The sequence below is a fragment of the Rhizophagus irregularis genome, chromosome 13, assembly GCF_026210795.1.
Source record: "Rhizophagus irregularis chromosome 13, complete sequence".
Classification (NCBI taxonomy): Eukaryota; Fungi; Glomeromycota; class Glomeromycetes; order Glomerales; family Glomeraceae; genus Rhizophagus; species Rhizophagus irregularis.
In genome coordinates this window covers 1094502-1120200 of record NC_089441.1, presented here as the reverse complement: position 1 = coordinate 1120200, position 25699 = coordinate 1094502, and the positions used below count along the sequence as shown (strand labels likewise).

At 29.6% G+C, this 25699-nt stretch overlaps 3 protein-coding genes across 3 annotated transcripts; 1 reads left to right on the top strand and 2 right to left on the bottom strand.

Moving 5' to 3' along the window:
• Positions 1-2228: 2228 nt before the first annotated feature.
• On the bottom strand, positions 2229-4306 carry OCT59_004863 (uncharacterized protein; the record flags this gene model as incomplete). Its single annotated transcript, XM_025309959.1, has 5 exons — positions 2229-3074; positions 3254-3283; positions 3367-3605; positions 3696-4008; positions 4100-4306. 5 exons carry the CDS (start codon positions 4304-4306, stop codon positions 2229-2231), a joined length of 1635 nt encoding a protein of 544 aa, XP_025187825.1.
• A 2683-nt stretch (positions 4307-6989) lies between these two features.
• On the bottom strand, positions 6990-9154 carry OCT59_004862 (uncharacterized protein; the record flags this gene model as incomplete). The annotated part of the gene is made up of 5 exons (XM_025313243.2): positions 6990-7986; positions 8098-8127; positions 8221-8468; positions 8545-8866; positions 8933-9154. The coding sequence occupies 5 exons, from the start codon at positions 9152-9154 to the stop codon at positions 7117-7119; spliced, it is 1692 nt and encodes a 563-aa protein (XP_025187827.1). The 3' UTR covers positions 6990-7116.
• Positions 9155-16135: 6981 nt separating this feature from the next.
• On the top strand, positions 16136-17464 carry OCT59_004861 (uncharacterized protein; the record flags this gene model as incomplete). The annotated part of the gene is made up of 1 exon (XM_066137989.1): positions 16136-17464. One exon carries the CDS (start codon positions 16136-16138, stop codon positions 17462-17464), a length of 1329 nt encoding a protein of 442 aa, XP_065997177.1.
• Between the last annotated feature and the right edge of the window lie 8235 nt (positions 17465-25699).

Genomic DNA, 25699 nt, shown 5'->3' with positions numbered 1-25699 from the left:
TTTTATTTTAGATACCGCTTGTGCTAATGTTCCCAAAACAATCCATTGGAAAAAGATGGATTTTGATTATTTGATTATACAGCAATTATATATCGGAAGAGTACTAGTTATTTATGAAATATTAAAGTTCATTTACATCATTATTATTTTAGCTATGAAAAATCGAAATAAGTTGTTCACGAGTTTTAGAATTATTAAAAAAATTATAAATTTGTAAAGCTCCAGAATTATTTTGAAAGGTGATTGTGTCAGATTTAACTACTTCATATGCGTGAATAATTCTTCACCTACATTTGTAAAAATTGATCCATTATAAACATCAATAATGAGTGATATTACGTGAAATATATCCATGTTTCCCAATAAATAAAACTCAAACGTCACATTTATAACATACGTCTTTGCCAAGTCATCACCTGACGTAAATCGACATCGACACCTGAGGTACGACATATACTGTACATATTTTCTTTATTTTGTTTATTTTGAAACAAAAGGATATATTTACAGCACATAATCAAGTAAATAAAGTAGTGATTACTCATGATCGAGCGGATCATGATAATAGCATAAAAGCTTTTTTCTTTGATCACTTTATACAATCATAATCATTTTGAAAGAATAATTCAACCCGACTGATCCAGACAATTCAGACAATTATATTAGAGATAGGCTATTTTTTATACCGATAATTAATTTCTCTTATTTACAAATATAAAGAATAATACAGTTCATACGAATTTTTGAAGGGTTGCACAAGATCATTAATAAATTTTTATCACATGAGCGAGAAATTCTATGATGTTAAAACTTCATATTTCAGTAAGTTTGACTTTTATGGTCATGAAGAAGAATGTCAAGTTTTTGCCATACCAATTTGTTGCACTCAATAAAAATAAAGGAAAATGTATGAAAGTTCCTTAATTATCATCATAAATTTTGATATAGCGAAAATTTTATCTATATTCTCTCACACTACAACGAACTTTAATCTTCAGCCCATGGGATTCACTGTAGAGAGGTGAAATGTACCGAAAAAAGCTCCCTAAACATCTAATTATTTCTTTAATGAATCCCATCCTAAAGCATTCTTTAAAAATTCTTCATTAACGCCTTCATTAAAAACTACTACCATATAATACATATCGGCTGATCAGAAAAGCCTCCCATAATTTTATATGCTAATGACAATAAGTAACCCATCAGTTATATAATGAACCCATCAATGAGCTTAAATATTAATTGGCTTGATTTTTCCAATCAGCCGATATGATATCTTCAATTGAATCAACAGCACCAGTTAGATTTAATGTCGAAGAATAGTTATTCTTGATGTCTAAATTAATGCCAAGACTATATTATCGATAATGTTATTATTATTTTTTTTTTCATTAAATAATTGTTAAAAAATTTTAAGTAAAAAACTATACAAAACACGTCCATTCCAAATTTAAAAATTAGCGATTTCTGGCGTAAATATATTCTTTGATATCACAATTCCTCCTAGAAAAATAAGTACTTTGACCCACATTATGAAAATTTTGCGCACATTTCTATTTCACATTCTATTCTATTCTATTCAGACGCGAAGAAATGCAATTTCTACGGAAGTAGCCTTATAAAAATTTTTCAGAAAAATGATCACGTGTCTGAGTTTCTAAATTAAAAAAATGATCATTTATTGGAGTTTTTCCAGAATTTTTTTTATAGGGATGCTGTCAAATAAATTTAATGAGATTTACTTTTGCCTCAAAACCAAGATGAGCGTGAATAAAATTAATGTACAATTGGTTAACTTCATGATGAACATAAAAACGGGTTAGACATTCAATTCTCGGTTACTTATATTGAATCAATTAAGAATTAAAATAAAGTTAACACTTTATTAGATTTACAGTTCTAATTATACCGTTTACTTGAAAGCTTGTTAAACATTCTGATATGCCGGAGGTAAAAGTATATTTTAAAAATAAAAAAATTCTATGATCATTGATTGTATCACTATCATTCTTTGATAATACGGTACGTAAAATTTATAATGAAATCTACAAATTACTATTTACATATATATGTATTTAAAAAAAAAAAATAAGATGTTTTTTTCCAATTTAAAATTTGGTAATGCGTTAATCTTTTTTATTCAATAACTGATAATAAATTTATAAAAAAATTATAATATAGTAAAAAATGTATCGTGTATATATATATAAAGCGAAAATTTAAAATAATTATTCTTTCTTTGATTTTTTTCTATTAGACAAAGAATTACTAATCAATTTGAATGTAATTCCAATAAGTGTAAGAATGATACCTAATAAAAATCCATAAACGTCAAGATTATTTGCTTTAATAAATCCCATTCTAGATTCAGCAGGAATCCATTCTTTTAAAAAGTCATCATCTAAATATTCATCTAAACCACTACTATATAATACATATTCAATTAAATCGGCTGCTTTATATTTTCTATTACTATTAATTCTGGCTAGATATTTCATTCTCTTTGAATTTTTCTTTATATGTTCATCTTTTAATAAGAAATCGATTTTATTTAAAATATCATTGACATCCAAAGAATGTTTATTTAATGATAATGCTATACCGGCTGTTTCTAATCTTTGAGCGTTACCCATCTGATCGCCACCAAAAGGTAACACTAACATAGGAGTACCAGTATAAAGAGATTCATGAGTACTTCCGGCGCCTCCATGGCTAAAAAATAATTTCGTATTGGTGTGATTAAGTACAGCAAATTGTGGTGCAAACTTTGTAACATGAATATGTGGATGTTCATTATTTAAAATTGGTGAAGTTTGAACTTGTGTACCATCGGTTAAGCTTAATGTTGGACTGAAATCATCTTTTGATGTCTCAGATAATGCCCAAATTACACCATCAATTATTTTATTGTTGATTGCTTCAACAAATACTTGCGTAAGTTTGTCATTGAGTTCAGATCTTACGTAAACACGCGTACCAAAAGCTATATATAAGACACGTTCATGTTTATCAATAAAATTGGTGAGTTCAGGCGTAAGTGGGGGATATTCATCCGATAATACTGGTCCAATTTCCTATTAATTTGAAAGAATGAGGAAAGTTAATTCTTTATAATTTTTGAAACTTCATATACAATCCATTAATCATCTCTGTGGGAATTTCCATCAGTATTATCATAATCCGAAGGATAAATTCTCGGATTTTCGTTGTGGGTGAATTTAACGGATATACTAAAAGATGAGTCATTAATTACCTGGACATTTGGTGGTAAGGGTTGTGGTAACTTTAAGATAAATAAAAAAAATCATTATTTATATGAGAAATAAATTATCTAGTTATTATTGTATTTATTATAATATCAATTACCTCAAAACCGAAAAAATTATCAATCAAAGCTAAGTTGAATTTTAACCCTTTTCGTGATGCTAAATTTATATTCATTTGATTTCTTGCGTCATTTAATTGACGCTCAACAGACGCAAACGCATAAGCTATTTGTAAAGGTTGTATTAAAGTACACCTAAACCGCTCAAAAAATGATTCATTTTCAAATGAGATGTTGCAGCCGAACAACGGATCAGATTTATATGGTTTATGATCCACAACTATACAATTGAAAATATTTTTTTTTTATTAGTAATATGCGATTTTTTACTCTTAATAAAAAGAAAGAAAATTTGATTATTTATAATTACATTGAAGAAACGAAGACCAAGCAACAACAGGTTTATTTAGATTATTAGCAACATCCATGCAAGCTTCATTAGCCATAGCGTCACAAAAGAATAGATCAATATTATATTCTTTAGCAACATTATTAAATTTTTCATAAGATTTGCCGTAGCCAGCCGTAGTTAATTCCCTAATTCGTGACATTTGCCTATAATCAAAGTCTTTCTGAAGATCTATTTTACTTTTTCTTGCAGACAATTTAGGTCCTAATGTGATTTGTTTTAGACCTGGGTACTCTGATGATGGTTCATAATTTCCTGATGTTAATAATATTACCTATGCATCAAGAATATAAAATAGGAGTAAGTTTGGAAACTTTAACGATGATCAAACTAAAAATATGTAGAATAAAAGAAAGAAATCTTACATTGTGACCTCTTTCAATCAATATAGCAGCGACATCCAACATTGGTTTAAGATGACTTCTTCCTCCAGCGTAAGAACCGACCAAAATATTTTTAGGATAACGCTCTATATCAATATTTCTAGGAACATAATCTACAGCATTAACGTGGATTTGATTTAATAATAGAACGAGTACTGATAATAAGAAAATAAGATTTTTGTTAATCATTTTGATGTTTAAACAGATCGAACTGATATCGGATCGAATTATAAAGGTAAATTATTGCTTTATTTATATTATTTTATTTTTTATACTGATTCGAAATAATTATTCGGTTGATCAAATATTCCGAGTAACACCAATAAGAAATAAAAATGCTCATTATGTTGTAGTATTTTGAATAGAAATAAAAAATACAATAGTATAAATGAAAGATTTTTTTTCCTCAAAGAAAAAAGACGTACAAACAAACAATTACACTGGATTTTCGGTTTTTATCGGAACTTGAGTTACCGAAGTTACCGAAGCTAGACTTAAATAGGTTTAACAGAACATGTGATGACTGTATTTTGATTAACAAAATTAAATTAAATTAATTTGCACTTAAAATAATTTTTTTTGAGAACATACTGTAATAATGAGTCTTCAGATGATCAGATAATAGTGATGATAAATTTTCTTGTAAATTATGACATAAAAAGATTTCCTATTGTTATTACTTTTATAATCTAACGCTTAATGAAACGAACCGTAAAGCAAATTTCTTTGTTTATACGATCACGGGAACTTTCGTGGAAGGTCTTGGTTTTTTTTTTCATTTATTTATTAGAATAATTTTGGTTGAAGTGGATCATACCGTGATTTGTATTTATTAAATTTATTTTTGCAATTTGATCATTTTGATGTAAATAGAAATATTTTAAAAAATTCCTATTCCTATGTATTTTATTTGAAAAATTTCAAACATAATAATAGTATATAAAAATATATATCAATATTATATACGGTAAATCGGATAAATTTTCGACGGAAATCGGATGATTTCCGTAAATAGAGCCGGTTAATTTTCATGTCGGTAAAATGGGATATCCGTGTGACCGTTCAATAAAGTCAGCTGCAAATACCAAATTACCAATATAGGATTAATTTTTTTTTTTTTTCACATGGTGCACAAATTTTTTTTTCGTTGAAAGGTAGATATACAAGCAACTTCAACTGGGGTTTTCATTATCATTGTCGGGAAAGACCTGATATGGTTGTAAATTAATATTAAAAATTGGAGAAATAATGGTCATCCAGACCAATTCTATTAGAGATAGGCTAATTTTTATCCCGAACAATCCGTTATGAAAAGCCAAATAATTTATATTTATTATATATAACACATATATAAAATATAAATAAACTTTAAATTATTGAATAAAAGTAAAAATAAACTTAATTGATTTAATTGTAATCCGTCTTCAATAATTCCAAGAATAATACCTAATAAAGCTCCGAAAATGTCATAATTATTTCTTTTAATGAATCCCATTCTAAAATCAGAAGGAATTCATTCTTTTAAAAATTCTTCATTAACTCCTTCATTAAGGCTACTATCATATAATATATATTCAATTAAATCAGCAGCTCTATATTTTCTCTTACTATTAATCATACTCTTTGAATTTTTCTTTACTTTTTCGTCTTTTAATAAAAAATCTATTTTATTTATGATATCATTAGCGTTCAAAGTATATCTAATTAACGCTAATGCTACATCAGCCGTTGCACCTCCGTGATTTCAAAATAATTTCGTGTTAGTGTGATTACTGATTAAGTACAGCGAATTGTGGTGCATTTTTTAGAATTGATTAAGTTTGAATATGTGAACCATAATATCGAAGAATAGCTATCCTGTGATGTTTGAGCTAATACTAAAATCACATCATCAATTATGTTCCTATTAATTGCTTCGACGAATGATCCAAGCATTTGCGTAAAAACGCGTACCAAAAGCTACATATAAGATTCGTTCATGCCCGTTAATAAAGAAAGATTAGTGAGTTCAGGAGTAAGTGACGGATATTTTCCCGAAAATATTGGTCCAATTTCCTATTAATTTAAATGGGAAATTAATATCTATTTTTTCCTATTAATTGCATATTAAAAAGGAGATAATAAATAATTAATTACCTGAACATTTGGTGGTAAAGATTATGGCAACTAAAAATAAAAAAAAAACAATTTTGATCTGGTGAGTACACTTTTAATCATTTTTGATACTTATTAATTGATAACGCATTATTTTAAAATCTTTTTTAATTTTGATATAATTCATTGTAAACTAATTAAGTAGAGGTTATTCGGGTTTAAATTTATCCGCATAATGCGGGAAATCGGGAAAACCAAATTTGGATAGAGAATTTTTGTATTATTGAAAGTTCAAAGTAGTATGTTGTACAAAAATTATGAAATTTCACATGTAAAAGAGAAAATGTATTCAAAGTAAATAAAGATTATATAAGGCTTGATTTGGTAATATAATATTTTATCAGATTCTTTTTTAACAAAGGTGATTCGTTTTCTTTTTAAACTTTAACCACTTTAGTAGGATTATGTAAATTTATTATACGCACGCAACGTATAACGTATTGCAAAATGTGTAAAATGTGTTACAAATTTTTTAACCAATAGCTTCATATTTAAAATGTAATAACGTGTCCCTGCATTTAACCAATGTAACGTCTTTCCGCCAGTCAAAAAAAAAAAAAAAAAAAAAAAATAGAAAATTTTTATTTAATTTATTTAATTGAATTTTGCGAATTCAATTTTTATAATTTTTTTGATTAATATTATTAATGTTCACGGCGTCGCGTCGTCACGATGTCATGTGGTTAATAAAATTTTACGTACTCCGCCCAACGTATCTCATCGTCAGTTAAAATATATTTAATATTATTTAATTTTTAATTGAAATGAATAAAATAAATATACATGATATATTAATAATAATTAATACAAATTAAGGTTCAATTATAATAAAAAAAATATTTCAACTATTCTCTTTTTGGTTTTTGATTAGGAGAAGGAGAAATTTTCTTTGCAATGAACTTAATTGATTTAATTGTAATCCATAAAATTCCTCCAATAAGTCCAAGAGCAATTCCTAATATGGTACCATAAATGTCATAATTATTTCCTTTGATAAATCCCATCCTTGTACTAGCTGGAAGCCATTCCTTTAATTCTTTATTAGAATCATTATCAAGATTATTACGGTATAAAATGTATTCAATTAAATCCGCTGCTCTATATTTTCTCTTACTATTAATTCTGGCTAAATATTTCATTCTCTGTGAATTTTTCTTTACATCTTCATCTTTTAATAAGAAATCTATTTTATTTATAATATCATTGACATCCAAAGCAAATTTATTTACTGATAATGCCATACCAGCTAATTCTACCTTTTGAGCGTTGCCCAACTGATCACCACCAAGGGGTATTACTAACATAGGAGTACCAGTAAAAAGAGATTCATGAGTACTTCCAGCACCTCCATGACTAAAGAATAATTTTGTATTGGTGTGATTAAGTACAGCGAATTGTGGTGCAAACTTTAAAATATGAATATGTGGATGTTTGTTATTCAGGATTAATGAAGTTTGAACTTGTGAACCATCACTTAGGCTTAACGTGGGATAGAAATCATCTTCTGGTGTTTGACTTAATGCCCAAACTACTCCATCAACTATTTTTTTATTGATAGCTTCGATAAATGATTGTAAAAGTTTGCTGTTATTCTCGATTGTTGTGAAGAATCGTGAACCAAAAGCTACATATAAAACTCGCTTGTGTCCATTTATAAAGTCCGAGAGTTCGGGCGTAAGTGGGGGATAATGTTTCGACAACACTGGTCCAATTTCCTATTATTTGAAGAAGTAATAATGAAAATTAATATAATTTTTTTACTCTGATTCGAACTATATACACAACGTTATGAATTTGGCCAGCATTTTATACGTTAAAAAAATTACCTGAATATTTGGTGGTACAGTTTGCGGTAACTTCAAAAAGAAAAAAAAATAATAATACATTTAATTAACTTGAACAAAAAATTAAATTAAAAGAGAAAAGAGAAAATTTGAAACTTGCTTTACCTCAAAACCAAAGAAAGTATCAATCAAAACTAAAGAATTTTTGGCCAACCTCATCGGAGACATAAAGACTTGTTCGATACCCATTTTGCTTCTTAAATCATTTAATTGGTTTGAAAAGTAATTTACTATATTAAGCATACGAAGAGGTTGTACTATAGTACACTTAAACCTTTCCAAAAATGATTCATTTTCCAATGAAATATTACAGCGGAATAAAGGATCTGATTTGTACGTTTTAAGGTCCATTGCTAAAAAAAAAGAAGGATTTTCTTTTAATATATATATATATATTTTTCAAAAATTCTTTAATTTATATATAATTACCATTAAGATAAGACATAAACCCAACAACAGGTTTATTTAGAGCACGACCTGCATCTAAACAAGCATCATTTACCATAGCATGGCAAAAGAATAAGTCAATATTTTGATCAATAGCAACATTTTTATATTTTACGAATGCGTCTTCGTATGTGTTAATACCCATTTCATACATAAAAGCAAATTTTGTAAAATCAAATTCTTTATGCATTAAGTTTGCCACACTTCTAATTTTTTTAACATCAAATGCGGGCCCAAATGAAATTTGTTTAATGGTTGGATATTCTGATGCTGGCGTATAATTTCCTGATGTTATCAATATCACCTAGTATCAAGTAATAAAGTGAGATAAAGGACGAATTTGAAAGATAATAAAATTTTTAATACTTACATTGTGACCCCTTTCACTTAATACAGCAGCAATATCTAACATTGGTTTGATATGACTTCTCCCTCCAACATAAGAGCCGACCAAAATATTTTTAGGCGGGTGATCCACATCAGCATTTGTAGGAATATAATAACTATCTTGTGTCGCTGTATTGACCTCGACACGGAAGATTAAATTCAACAATAATAACGATAATATGAAAGTAAAATTTTTCTTATTCATATTTAAATTATCTGATTGATATCGAAAATCGGAACTCGAAATCTCCCTATTTATTATGATTATGTTATTGAGGAAAAATTAACACCCGGATTCCACACACCGTTTATCCGATTTACCGCTCTATTACACAAATATAAAGAGATCTTTTATTTGGGTAAATTTAGCAAACTAAAAATGAATTATTTATCCGTGTATATCAATTGTCGATCATGCGAAATTTTCCGGAAAATATGGAAATATTCGGATTTATGACTCAAAAAGATTTGTTATCATTCAAAATTTTCCCTTTGTTTTACGTCCAAATATAAATCAAACTCGCATGTTAAATTTGCATGAAACTTGGTAACTCCAATAAGATCACTGCACACAACCACATCGGTATATTTATTAGCCGTCAACTGCGTGCAGATCTTAATTTATTAAACGCAGTAAGGTGCCAATCAAAATGATGTCTGGCTTAACTAAAATTGTAAAACAAATTCATTAGACGACATCCTTTGTTTAGTTTTTTTTTTTAGTTTTTTCATTGTTTTTTTTGAAAATAACCATTTTTTTTCTTTTTAGGATAAATCGAAATACGACATGGAAAATCTTTGAAGTAGGTTTTTTTTTATTATTCTGGAACAATAAGTGGGTTTTGTTTTTTTTGAAAACAATATTAACTCTTTTTCTTTTCTCGTCATTTTCCTTTTTCATCATTATTATTCCATGATTGTTTTTTGGTATTTTGGTTGTTGTCACCAATATTGTTGTTGTTACTGTACTGTCATGTTTCGAAATAAATGATTTTTAACTTAATCGGGGGAAAATTATCCGGTTCCTTACCGGTAATTTTACCCTTTATGAACCAATCAATTATATATCACGTGCTAAAGGATGACGTTAACGTCTGCTAATACAAAGGTGGCTTTCTCGAATAACGATAACAAACAATCTTTTGTTTATACATCATTATATATATCTCTCTACGCTAATATCTGTGGAATTTTACAAATACAATTTGATTTTATAATATTGGAAATATTGGAATTACTCGCCTATTTTGCGGCTTTTGCGGCAGAAATAATTCTTTTTTTGCGAAAATACTAAACTATCTTACAAGTATATAACGCGTGATAGTAATTATATAGAACATAGGTAACACCGCGATTAAAATTGTTTATAAATCAATTAAATAAAATGATTGCTTTCTTTTAATCATCGATTGCAAATAAATAAAATAATTTAAGAATTATATCATTTTTACTCGATTATAATAATAATTCTCTCTTTTATAAAATTAATTTTTTAAAAATTTCGAGAAAACCACGGAAAATCCATATATAACACATGTTAGATTTGAACTACTAATTTCAATTTCTGTGCGACAATAAATAATACAATATAATGACGTAAAACTTGCGATTGTATATATTAAGTGAGAACAATCACTCATTTTCAAATTAGGTTTCAAATTAATGCTTTTTAAATTCCTAAAGTTGTTATTTCAAAAATTCCAGAAGGTCTAACAAGATATGATACTCGCGTTTACTCCTATCATGATATTTTTATGCTTTCATTCTAAATTACAAGGAACTTTTTATCAGTTTAAAAAATAAGAGAAAAAGTATACATTAAAAATAAAATTCATTACATTCATATGATATTAAGTAATTATAAAAGTTACGCAAGTGTACTTATGGCTATCAAGATTTAGATTTAACTAATGTGGCAGATGGTAACATTGTTTTCGATCATTTGTAAAAGAATATTGAATAAAGGAATCCGCAGTAAATATAGTAATCATGGGAGTTTCAGTCTCAACAGAAGACTTTGCTACGCTCGAAGGGTACGTTTACAAAAGTGGAGAGGAACGGGAAGAGATTCTGGAACACGCAGGTTGGAAGTTAGAAGCACAAGATCATGACATAGCAATATTTATGGGAACAGACGTTGTCACAGCGGCGTTAATAAGAGCCGTAGTTACAGTATGTCTAACGAAACAAAAAGACACGATGGAAACATTTTATAAAAATGTTACGGAAAAAGAAAGACAACACTTCGACCAACAAATACAAACACTTTATTCACAAGGAACCGCTATAGAACACGAACTACATATAACGAAAGATAAACTCCAAAAACAAGACAAAGAACTAGAAGAATATTTCAAAGCGATGCCAATAAACCAACATATATCAAATATAGAAGTTGGTACAAATGACAGACCAGAATATAATACTACGAAGAGTATACCGACAGGACAACTTATATCAATAGACGAAGAAGATAATAATACCGTCCAAGGCGAAAATTCAAAGAGCGAGGGAAAAAAGAGATGTCACGTGAACGAAAAACAAATAGATGAGAACGATATGGAAGGAGTTACATTAACACCCAATAGTAACAACATCTCGATGCACGAAAAAAATTTTACAAACTCCAGAACAAGATACCACGCAAAGATCAACATTAACATGCTAAAATTATCAAAAGAGGAAATAGAAAACGAAATTGGAAAAATTTTTCACAAAGACAGATTTAGGATCGACATCTCAAACAAGAACGGTAACACGTATATGTACGTAATGTTTGCAACAAGTGAAGAAAGAACAAGATTGACCAATAGCGAAACGATTATCAACAACGTGGGCAAATTCTACACGGATCAAGAAAGGGAAGTGACGATCAGTGACCCGTTAAAATGCGAGATCCTAAACATACCGATCGACATTAGCAATAGTGAAGTAAGCGCAGCAGTAGATAACTATGGAATGGGCGACATTAATAGAGTGTTTAATAATACAAAAAAATCAAAAGATGGGAAAAAACGACACGAAAGTGTATTAATAAACCTAAAATGCACCGACGCACAACTAAGAGATACATGGTCCATACCAATTGACGATCTTGGTAACAGAATCACGATTATCCCTCAAAATCTAATGGCAACACAGAAACAGGAAAGGAAGAAATATATGGCCAAACTTATAGACGTAGACCCTAATATAGAGTATAAAGATATCAGTGAAAACCTAAACAACGTAAAGGCGAAAGAATGGTATATCAACGAAGACAAACGAACCAATAGAAAGATAATTACAGTTTATTTCAAAAATGGCAAGGAAAGAGATAGCGCCATGAAAATACCGTTCATAGTAAATAACAAATGCATTACATGGAACAAAGGTTATATAGGGCAGCCCTTTCAGACCAGCCAACACAGTTACAACAACAGCAGATTCGATGGAAGAAGAGCATATCACCAACACGGAAGATACAACAACTCACAAGATGCAAGAGAATATACAGGAAAAGGGGAACAAAGAGGACGTCAACAATACAACAACAAACACCAAACAATATATCAACAACAGACAAGACGACCCAATGATTACAGACGAAGATATAGCGGAAATAACAACAACTATGAACAAAGTTACGATTCAAGATGAACTACATATAAAAGATTCAATCGATACAACAAAAACAACCAACAATTTAGAGACAGCGGAAGAAACTATGGAAGAAATTACGACAGAAGACCAAATGAGAACAACTCCAGAAATCGCAGAAACTACCAAACTTAACAAATATATAGTTACACCCAACGACACGACTTTAATGGAAAAGCAAGATACGATAACAGAAGAGAAGATAATAACGGAAGAGAAAATGATTATAGACAATACGACACTGGATACAAATAACAACGCACAATTCACGACAATGATAGAAGAAGAGGAAACGGAGTCCATTATGGACATAGATATTGAATCAACTTCACGACGAATTAGTATATATGAGGAGGAGACGTGGGGCGATGAAGATACTGTAGACAAGTATATAGAGGAAAATAAGAAGATAAAAAACAAAAAAACAAATAAAAATTTAAATAATAACAAAATAAACAATAAGATAAAAATAGGTTGTATAAATATAAGGGGTTTAAACGATGATAAAGGATCAGATAACAAACAAGAGAGATTAAAAAGTTTTATCAACAAAGAAAATTGGGACATAGCAGGAATCAACGAAACAAAAATCAAGAAATCAAAAGGAAAATACATATATAGAGATTGGGAAACAATGAAAATTAGGAACAACAGCGCGGAAGAGGAAAAAAGTAAAGGTAGTCAAATTTTAATACAAAAATATTGGACAGAAGTACGATCGATTAACTATAAAACAATAGAGGGATACACACAATCAATAGATATTATACTCAAAGGAAATAAAAAATTGATCAGAATTATAAATATATATATGGTAGGTAACAATAAAGACAAAAAAAAGGAAATTATATCGACAGTAGATAAATGGATAGAAAATGGGAAAAATGAAAATCTAGACATTATAGTAATGGGAGACTTCAACGAACGAAGACAAAATATAGGGAAGAAAGATAAAAATAATTTTCTAGAATTGATAGATAGTCATAATATGGTAGATATACACACTTATTTCAACAATAACGACCTGATAGATACATGGACAAACGGAACCATAAGTACAAGAATTGATTATATTTTTGTGAATAGCGAAATGTTACAGAGAATCGATGAACACGAAGTATTAAATGTAGAAAACAAATTATCAACAGACCACAAAGCGTTAACGATTACTATTAAAATAGAAAATGAGACAACAAACTATAATAATAATAAAGGAAAAGACACAGGATATTTTAGACATAAATTTTCAGGGAAAGAATGGGAAGAAATAGCGGAACGTGTAGAAAAAAGTATTATAGAAAGACAAACGAACATGGACGAAAGCGAAGGAGATAAAGATGGAATAACAACCGAAATAGACAAAAAATGGAACACGCTTAAATACGTAATCACCAAAGAAATAACAGAAGTGAACCAAGAAAAGAAGAACAATATTAAAAAAAATAATAAAAACACGCAGAAAGAATACAATACAAGCGTCAAAGACATGTCTGATTGCGATAAAGTTAAGACCAAATTAAAAATTATAAATGAAATAGAAAAACTGTGGAAAAAATGGGATAGACTGGTAACGGAAAGAAATAAATTTAACGAAGAAACAAGACGAAACTTGGATGTAATGGAAAATTTTGGTGCAAAAGAAAGGAATGTAATTACCAATTACAAGATACTAGTACATAGATTTAACGACATTTGTAACTCGATGATGACAACGGAAACGGAAAATCAATTTAAAAATTTGCATGATAACCTTGAAGACAGTATATCGATAAACAGAACCAAAGATAAGATAGAAATAGAAAAAAACAGATTGTTGTGTGATATGGAAAATGTACAACAATACGAACACAGCCTAGAAATAGAAAAAAATATAGAAAAACGTGAACAATTAATGACAACAGACTTAAAAGAAATGATCATTCGAATAATGGATAAAAGAAGAGGTCAAATCAGAATAGATAGTTGTCAGAAAATAAGTGAAGATAGGGTCAGAATGATTACAAATCACGAAGAAATAAAAGATGAAGTCATAGAACATTACAAAAATTGGACATGCGCAAGAAATTTCGATGAAGAAGAGTTTGATAGAAATTGGAATCAATATTACAACAAACTCGATACTATTGATGAACACATATACGATCATTTATGTGATGAAGTAACAATGACAGAATGCAATCTAACGTTAAATAATCTCAAATATGATAAAGCAGCGGGGGTAAGTGGTATTCCTTACGATTTTTGGAAGAAAAGTGGTGATAATACAAAGGAAGCTTTAATAGAAATTATAAATCTGGTAATAAAAGAAGGAACATGGCCAAAAAAATGGAAAGACGGAATAATTTATCCGATCAAAAAAACAATGGAGTGGAATAGAGATTTAAAACTAACGCGTCCAATAACGTTTATCGAGACAGCAAGGAAAATCGTGATCAAAATACTTACGAACCGTCTGAATGATATTTTGACAAAGTATACTGTTTTAAAGGGAAAAAATTTTGCGGCATTAAAATATGAAAGTACATTCGAACCAATAAAAATTTTGCAAGCGATAATCGAAGATGCCAATATTAACAAAAAAGAAGCGTGGATAGTATTAATGGATATAAGTAAAGCATACGACTCAGTTAGCTCGAGAAGTTTGAGAAAAGGGATGGAGCGTATAAAATTACTGGAACAATGGATAAATTTAGTTTTAGATATATCTTATAATAGATTCAATAGAGTTATAGTTAACAATGATTTAACGGAAAAATATAAAGTGGAAGACGGAATCGACCAAGGTGAGGTATGGTCGCCGATATTATGGAGAATTTTTTACGACCCCTTGTTATGTAAATTAGATGATATGAGAGAACAAGCGGGTTATGAAATTAAGTCAGAGTTCAAAGAAAATATTACAAAAGATAAGGTGACAATCCATAGTATGATAATTAATGCGATAGCGTTCATGGATGACACGACACTTATTAGTAGATCACATGACCAAATGATGGATATGTTAGAAATATGTCACAGCTTCTATAGATTAAATGATATTAAAGCAAACCCTAAAAAATACGAAATAATTAGAATAAATAATGTAGAAAAGAGAGATATGATAATAGAAGGGCAAAAAATAGAAAAAATTAATTCAAAAAATGGTAATAGATTTCTGGGAATTTTCTTTACGTATAATAATAATAGAGCAGTTCACATTAAAAAAATGAAAGATATGATAGAAGGTTTTGTTAAAATAATGAATAGGAAAATAATAACAGATAAACAAGTATGTAAACTATGGAACATTAATATGATTCCGGCATTAGAATATCAATTACAGGGTGTAGTTATTACAGAGAATGAAGCTAAACAATTAATGGCGCCAATAAACACTTTGATAAAACATAAATGTAAAATGCCAAGTTCGTTGCCGAACTGTGTATTATACGATAAGGACATATATGGAGTTAAAGATATTTATAGTTTACAATTTGAAAGTTTAAGTAAAAACATAATGTATATGGCAAATGGCAATGAGATAGTTAGATCAATATTTAAAATACAAATGGAGCAGTTGCAACAAGAAGCGTGGACGCCCTTATGTTTTGCAGAAAAAGTATCACAAGTTAAATTTTCAACAAAAAGATTTGTCGGAGATGCATTAATAGTTTTAGACTCCAAGAAATTTCATTTATGTGATCATGAAAATTATAATGATCTTTTCCGAAATCATAGGATTAGAGGAGGATACATCTTGATCGAAGAAGTTTTAGAAGAGGAATTCCGATTTTACAAAAATAGAATTAAAAAATGTGGCATTATGTTCGTTGAACAACCAATTGAACCTTACACAGACAAAATGATGAAATGGACACACTTTTTAAAAGAAAACGGGTTAGCGTTGAGAATAGAACCAAAATGGTTTAAAATAGTAAGGGACCGTATAACAATTAATGGTATTTTAGAAAGGGAATTATGTAACGAAATGTTAATCAAAAGAATGGATTTAGACGATACCAAGAAAGTAAGAAATAGTGAAGACCATTCTGATAAAAGTAGAAAAGAAACTAATAAAGAAATTATTACATGGAAAGATCCAAAGTCGTCCAATAATATATATAGTATAAGATCAAAGAAGTCACGTCATAGATTTTATGACGAAATAGGTAAACATATGATAGAATACGATCAATTACAAGCCAACAATGATGTGATAAATTCTCCTTTTTTGATAAATTGTAAAGGATGTAATTACAATATTAGAAAGAAAAAAGATTGGAAATTAGAATGTTATATATATATAGAAAAAGACTTAGCTACGACGATACCAGGAAGATGGGGAAAAGATAACGTCGACGTGAAATATATCAAACCTTATAGGAGTTTGGAATATATTGATAAAAGAAACGCGAGCGTTCAAAATATGTCAAATAGTAATAAAGAGAAACTTATAATCAACGACATGATTATTGACAGAGATAAAAATATATTACGAGCAAATGCTAAGTTCTGGTTAAATAGCGTTATTGTAGAAACGGGAATTTATGAAAATTTAAATAATTTTATAGAAAGGGATTTTTTTGATTTTACAGACAAAGAAATTTTTTTACAGATAGGAGCTATTATACAAAAAGGCCCTGATTTAAATCTAGACGGTTTTTTTGGAATAGAGATTTTTGCAAAAAATAGTAAAGAAGAAAAGTTTAGTATAGAAGGTAAAGTTTGTAATACTAGAAATGAGAGGAAAATTTACGCTATTGGAATTATAATAGCTTTGATGATAATACCAGATAATGTGATCGTAGATTTAAGAACAGACGAAAAAATATTAAAATGGTTTATAGACTATAGTAAGATTGGTAGCAATAGAAGAGAATTAGATGATCCGTTGTAAACGGTCGAATATCAAGCACGAAAAGATGATAAAATTCAACCACCAAATGTAATTACCAAGTATTAAGAGCGAACAAATTAATTATGAATTGGCGTGGATGGATAAATAATTAGCCGAAAAGGATAAACATTTAGGAAGAGTAATGATCTACATAATGTAATATTTATTGAATGATTGACAAGGAACCAATAGGATAAATAGAGTCGATCAATTGCGGCTTAGCAATCTTTAACAATTACCAAGTATTAAGAGCGAACAAATTAATTATGAATTGGCGTGGATGGATAAATAATTAGCCGAAAAGGATAAACATTTAGGAAGAGTAATGATCTACATGATGTAATATTTATTGAATGATTGACAAGGAACCAATAGGATAAATAGAGTCGATCAATTGCGGCTTAGCAATCTTTAACAATAGGAATGATAAGAAAGAATAATTATAAGCCACAAAAGATAGATTATAAGCAAAACACATAAAGCGAATTAAAAGAACATATAAAATAATGTCAGAAAGATTAAAGAACACAAAATAATGTAAAAGATAATATAAAAAGATAGTATAAAGATGGAACGTAAAAGATAATATATTAAAAAGAACATATATAAAAAGATAGCATATTAAAAGATAGCATATTAAAAGATAGCATATTTAAAATATAGATAGTATATTAGAAAGATAGTTCAAAGATAATATGTAAAGAACATAAAAGATAGTATATAGATAGAATAGAAAGTAGCATAAAAATTGTATATATAGAGAACGGAATTCAAAGTAATTCCATAGTTCTCATCCACAGAACTCAATAAAAATATAAGTTAAATTTAATTATTTGTTAATGAAGTATAATATTAATTAAAGGTAATAGGTTCGCCCTAAACTTTAATTAATGTTCGCTTAATTAATTTTAATTGAATAAAATGGAAATTTAAGATGAATTAAATATACATTTTTGAAAAGTAATAATTCGTAGCGAGAGCTATCGAAGTTTGTAATTAAAGGTAAAAGTGGATATAATTTGGGGAAAATTTAGAGAAGTAAAATTTATTTTATATCGTTTAATGTTTTATATTACTAACGCTATTTATGTCGTGAACCAAGAATGTTGTTGTACGTTGTTCGTTGATTATGTTGTTTGTTAATTATGACGTTGATTATTTACTTGTTCGTTTAATTGTTCATTCGTTCGATTATTCGTTCGTTCGACCATGGGAATGCCCGTTCGATGTGGCAACTCTGTAAATTGATGACAGAGGGAATTGGGGGATCTCATATGGTGCATGCTCCGAGAAAGGAAATGATCATCATCACATGATTATTATTATAATGAATATGAAAATTTAATTTCGTTAGTAAGTCACTGATAGGTATTATTAATCAATATTTTATTTTAGAATTTATTTTTAGATTTCAGGTTTTGACGAGTTCAAAAGGAACCAATAAATCAATAAGGATTTAATCGAGTTAAAAACTTGGAAAGGAGAAAGATTGGAGTTTGTTGTTGTGCAAGTAATCACTTAATCGATAGAAAGCACAAGAATATTTCTTTCGGGAATAAAGTACCTGAGAAATTCCATAAGGAGATGTGGAAGTGAAAGATGAATTTTGAAATAAAGATTAATAATGGGAGAACACCAATGCATTATCTGGGGTTCATCTGTGTGGTATGGGTTACCTCTGAGTTTGAATTTTGGATAAATGCTCGAGATTGGAAAATTTTTATTCTTCGACATTAAAGATTATAACGTATGGGTTACGTCAAATCTGGATACCCAGCTCAATAATGCGCAAATTGCTTTGGGGACGGGGAATGAAAATTGTGAAGATACCTACTATCAAGAAACATTGAATGGATAAAATGGGACAAACCTGTAAACTATCATGCTTTTACCCAATGGGAAAAAGATAGAGATAAGCCCAGTATAGGTCCACCAATTTGAGGAAAGATAAGTTGGTTTAGACGAGTTTTATGGATAGCTGATGACTTTTGAAACTGGATTTTGGAAGGTTAGATTCACCCGTTAAGAGACAAGTCGGCCAACGAAGGAGGAAAAAATGGATACGTTGTATTGTTACAGGTCCTAGGCTACATTTCAGATGAAGGTTCCTGGTGTAGTGTCCTAGTTCACGTTCTCATTACAATGTTCCGTTAAAAGAAGATAAAATAGAAGGATATTTACATTAACGAGCCGTATAATGAATATTACGTGCAGTATTTAATAATAGAGTAAAATCCGAAAAGAAGGACATTTATTTGAAAAAGAATATTTATTTGAAAAAGAACATTTATTTGAAAAGAAGGACATTTATTTGAAAAGAACGACATTTTGTGTATCATAGATTAATTTATATAATATAGAATATATAGTAAGAAGGATTTATGTGGACAATAAGAAAGATTGAAGATTCGCAAACTTTAAAAGTTATGAAAATTTTGGAGTTTGTGATATGTGATATGTGAAATTATGAATCTCGGCGATAAAAGATAAATTTTAGAATGTGATATGTGAAATTATGAATCACGGTGATAGGGGATAAATTTTAGAATGTGATATGTGAGATTATGGATCTTGGTGACAAAAGATAAACTTTGTGGCGCAGTAAAAACCTCCGCAGTCTGAGGAGATCGTGGACTTAGAATAATTTTTGAAATTTTGAGGCGCAGTAAAAATTAATAGTAAAATATGGCGTAGCGAATACATAAAACTGAAAGATGGAATCTAAAGATTAAAAGAAGCAATCTATTTAAAGATAAAAGAATGTTTAAAAGATTGAAAATAGAAATATTAAGAGTGAAATATATATATAGAGGGAGGAGTCCGATTGAGATTCTGGATGGATATTCATGGCAATTTAACTAAGGCATACAATGGAATGGTATCATCAATGGGAAAGTGAATATAGAACACATAAAGAGGAACACGAAGTAGGAACGGAAGAATTGGACGAATGTTTAAATTGTGAATTATGTTATCCAATAGTAAATGAACCAATAGTATTCAAGAAATTTTGGGACGCATTATTTAAGTTTGAAGATGCAATAATAATATATAATGATGTGACGATTAAGGGAGTATTAGATTTATTAAGTATGAATAATTCGGAAAGAGAAGATACAATACATAAAGGAAAATGTAGGGATATAATGGATAGAATAACAGAATCAATAAGATATAGAATACAGCCGAAAATAAAAGAGAAAGGATTACGAACAATTATATTAGTAATCGTAAGAGATTGTATTGAAAGAAATCTAGAGAACGAAGTATTTGATAGATTAATTGGAAATCCCGAATTAATAGAACACAAATATATTTTAGAAGATTGGGATGTTGAAAGAAGATTTGAAAAATTTTGGCAATGGTATAGGGTTGCATTAGGAGAAATTAGGGCTGTAAGAGCAGAAGTAGAAGCAATAGGAAAGTTCAAGGAATTATTGTATGAAGAAGAAAAGATAGCAGAAAGTGAAGAAAAAGTGAAAGAATTAATACGAGGAATAAAACATGAGAATGTAGAAATAGATAATGTTCATGAACATCATAAGAATATGGTACAGAAGATAATAAGAATATTTATAGATACTAGGGGTTTTACAAAAGAACCAGAAGATTCAGAAAGTGAAGATAGTCCAGCAAGTTACGAATTGGAAAATAGTTCTGAGGAAGAATTAGAAATAATAATAGGAGATAAATCATGGAAATTTAGTGAATTGAGAAGAAGGTCAAATGCTATGGATGAAGATCAACTGAGGTACATTTGGAAGATAGGAATAAAGTTGATGATAGAAATGGATATATTGGTAACAAGAATATTTATGGATAAAATTCAAGAGATAGAGGAAATGGATGAAAGGGAAAAAGAATTGAGGATAAAAGAATGGTTAGAAAAAGAAACAATAATATGTGAAAAATGTGGTAATAGAAGGTTCGAAATGGAAGAAGCGGATAGCGAATGCGGGGAATGTATTAAAGAAGCGCAGAAAAACGAACAAGATGAACTAATAGAACTAAGAAACAACTTAGAAAAATTAGGATACGAAATAGATGTATCGGAAATTCGAAGAATGAAGAAGTTCAGAGTTAATAATCGAATAATGGTAACAGAAGAATTCATAGAAAGGTATATGGGAATAATAGAATTAGAAGATAGAGAGTTAAGAAAAGAGGTGCACAAATGGTTAAATGAGAACACAACCTGGTGCGAAAGATGCGAAATAAGATGGATGAACGATATGTTTAGATTAGGAAAAACCATATGCAAAGATTGTGAGGAAGAAGATGTCGATGAAATTAATGATCGGGTAAAAAGATTACAGAAGATTTTTGAAGATATTGGAACAATAATAACTGAAGAAGAATTGTTAAGATTAACTAGTATGGGATATACAGATGGAGAAATTTTAGATAAAGAATTCATTGAAATCTTTCAAGAAAATAAAAATGAGTCGGAAAAAGAATTAAAGAAAAAGTTAGATAAGTTGTTGAAAGAACAAGCAGGAATAATAGATAGTAAAGAAAGTGGTGAAAAGAGTGATAATGAAGAATCAGAAGAAGATAATACAGATGATTCAGAAAAGACTGGAGAAATATTAAGTCCGGATGAAGTATGGGATGAAAATATTGAAAATTTTAATGAAGAAGAATTTGAAGATGAAATTGAAAATGTTATAAATAGAGGAGATATCGACTTAAGTCAAAACTCAGATACGAATAGTTCATTAAATATTAAAAATTCTGACAACGAAAGTGAATTATCTGATTACAATTTACGAGATTTATTTCAAGAGAATATATTAAATATGGCAACTGAGAACCAAATAAAAAGATTGATAGAGAATGCTTTAGGTTATCCAGCTAATACTTTGAACGCAGCAGTAGGAGCAGGAGGAAGTTTGATAGAAAGGATCGAAAATGCAGGGAATGAAGCAGGAGGAACAATTAGTATACCACTCTTTTATGGGAGAGAAGATGAAGATGTTAGTGATTGGGTTAGACAATTTGAGGTAGCATTTACAGCGGTCGGAAAAACAGCAGGAGCTAATGGTATAAGACAAGCGGCATACGCAGCAGCACATTTAAGAGGAGCAGCAGCACAATGGTACAATGAAACGAAAGAATTAAATGCAGGTCACTTAGTGAATTGGGTAGATGCAGATAATGATAATGATTTAAAACATAGAATAAAAAGGAGATTTACTAGAGAGGATGTTAGAAGAAAGAAAATGCTAGAATTAAGAAAAACTCGACAAGAAGTGAATGAAAGTGTTGAGGAATATACAAGAAGATTTAGACAAATATTAAGAATAGCAACTAGAGGACATGCCTTAGCAGATGAATATCAAGTAGATTTTTATATTGAAGGACTAGAACCAACAATAGGGTATCAAGTTAGAAGACAAAACCCAGCAAACTTAAATGGGGCAATAGAAATAGCAGTAAGAGAAGAAGGTGCAAAGGACGAATTTATTAGGAAAGCATTAGGACAACCAACTAGTACAAGGATAGATACCGGAAAAGATGATAATAGACAAAATATGTTCGCAAAACCATTGAACGAAAATTATGAGGACGAATTAGTTAAAGCGTTTGAAGAAAAGGCAAAAATTAGTAAATTAGAAAGACTAATAGCGAATATGGAGAGAAGATTAAATAGCGATAATAGGAATAGGTATCGACCAAATACAGGAAGGAGATTAAATAATGGTAATAGGAATAGTTACCAATCAAATCAGAATAGGGTACCAACATGTTTCGGATGTAGTAGAGTGGGGCATTATAAGAATAACTGTCCCGAAGGAGGGAATGCGAGAGTAAATATGATAGACGAATATGATGATCAAGAAGATTGCTATTATGATGAATATGGGTACGAGGAACCACAATATAACGAAGTATATTATACACAAGGTTATTACGATGATTACGAAGACGGAGAATTAAATTATCATAATGAATTATATGCAAAAGATAACGCAGTAAAAGAAAGAAGACAAACGAGAAGAACGAATCCAATAGTGGGATATAAAAATAATAATGAAGAAGGAAATTTACAAGAAGAATTAAGAGAAGCAGGAAATAGAATGGACGATAGAGAAATACCAAGTGGTACAATGACACCAAATTATATACCCGAACGAACTGAACAAAATGGGGATAGACCAATAAGACCAAAAGGAATGAAATGGAGCAATAAAAGACAAGCTTATTACGACCCAACAGAGGGACTAAAAAAATGGAGAGAAGCAGGAGGACCAACGAAACCCAGAGAGTATATACCAAGATTAACTGACGGAATACCACCTTATGATATTGTGGGAGACGTGAAAAATTGTAGAGCAAATATAACATTTGGACAAATGGTAAAGGATAATCCTAAGTATCATAAACAATTAAGAGAAGGAACATATAGACCAAGAAGTATAAACGAGAAAAATTGACTACACTCGGTGGGAACTATGAAAAATGAGGAAAAAAGAACTACAGCAATGAGAACAGAATTAGAAGTTGAAGATCAATTGGTGAATGTAATAATAGATACTGGAGCAGCAGTAAGCGTGATAACGGATAAATTAAGAAGAAGATTGAATATACCTATGTTTGGAAAAAGTAAATTTAGATGTACAATAGCAAATGGGCAAAAGATAGCAGCGTTAGGAAAGGCAAATATAACTTTAAGATACAAAGATGAATTAGAGATATTGAAAGAAGTTGAAGTAATCGATTCAGAAGAAGAGGATCTAATTTTGGGAAATGACATATGGAAGTTGTATAATGCAAAAATAAATTTCGAAGACCATACCTTAAGAATAGAAGAACAGGGAGAAATAATAACGATTCCGGTAGGATATGAAAGAGAAGCAGCATATGAGAGTGAGGAGAGCGAGGACGATGAAGAATATGAAAGTAACGATGAAGGAGAGGTATTCAAAATGCACCAGAATTTTAAATAGAGAGTCTTGGCTCTGAAGAGAGAGAGACGGAAAAGATGCTCGAACCAAGTGAAAAATTTATGCAAAAACTAAGTATAGGGAAAGTAGAAGAACCAATTTGGGAAAATATGGTAAAATTACTATTAGAATACCAAGATATTTTGGAATATGACGGGGAAATAGAAGGAAGAACAAAAGCAGCACAACATGAAATAAAGATAAAAGAGGGGGTAGAACCAATAAAGCAAAGAAGATACAAAGAAACAGATGAAAAGGCAAAATTTATAAGCGAAGAAGTGGATAAATTGTTAAAACAAGGAAGGATAAGGAAATCAAAAAGTCCATGGAGTTCACCGGTTACGTTAGCAGGAAAGAAAACGGGAAAATATAGATTCTGTATTGATTATAGAAAGTTAAACAAGATAACTATAATGGATAGTTTTCCTTTACCAAGAATGGATGAATTATTAGACAAATATAGAAAAGCAAAATGGTTTTCAAGTATAGATTTAGCAGCAGGATTTAATCAAGTAGAGATGAAAGAAGAAGACAAAGAAAAAACAGCATTTGTATGTTCGAAAGGATTGTTTGAATATAATGTAATGCCGTTCGGTTTAACGAATGCACCAGCAACATTTCAAAGATTAATGGATGAAATATTAGAAGAATACATAAACGATTTTGTGGTAGTATATATTGATGATATTATGATATATTCGGAAAATTTAAAAGATCATATGGAACATGTGGAAAAAGTATTAAAGAAGTTACGGGAGAATAATTTGATAATAAAATTAAAGAAATGTAGATTTTTGGAAAGAAACATAGAATTTTTAGGACATATAGTAGGAAATGATGGATTAAGGCCAGACGATAAAAAGATAGAAAAGATAAAAGAAATGAAGGCACCAACAACAGTGAAAGAAGTAAGATCATTTTTAGGACTTTGTTCATATTACAGAAAATTTGTGAAGAATTTTTCAAAGATAGCAAGACCAATAAGTGATTTGAGAAAGAAGGGAATACCTTTTATTTGGGGAAAAGAACAACAAGAAGCATTTGAAAAATTGAAAGAAAAGTTGATACAATATCCGATATTACGACATCCAGATTGGAAGAAAGAATTTTTATTAATAACAGATGCATCAGGAAAAGGATTGGGTGCAGTATTAAGTCAAAAAGATGAAAAGGGAAAAGAAGTAGTGATAGCATATGCAAGTAGAAGTTTATTACCAGCAGAAGAAAATTATCCGATAACAGAATTGGAATGTTTGGGAATAGTTTGGGGAATTCAACATTTTCATAA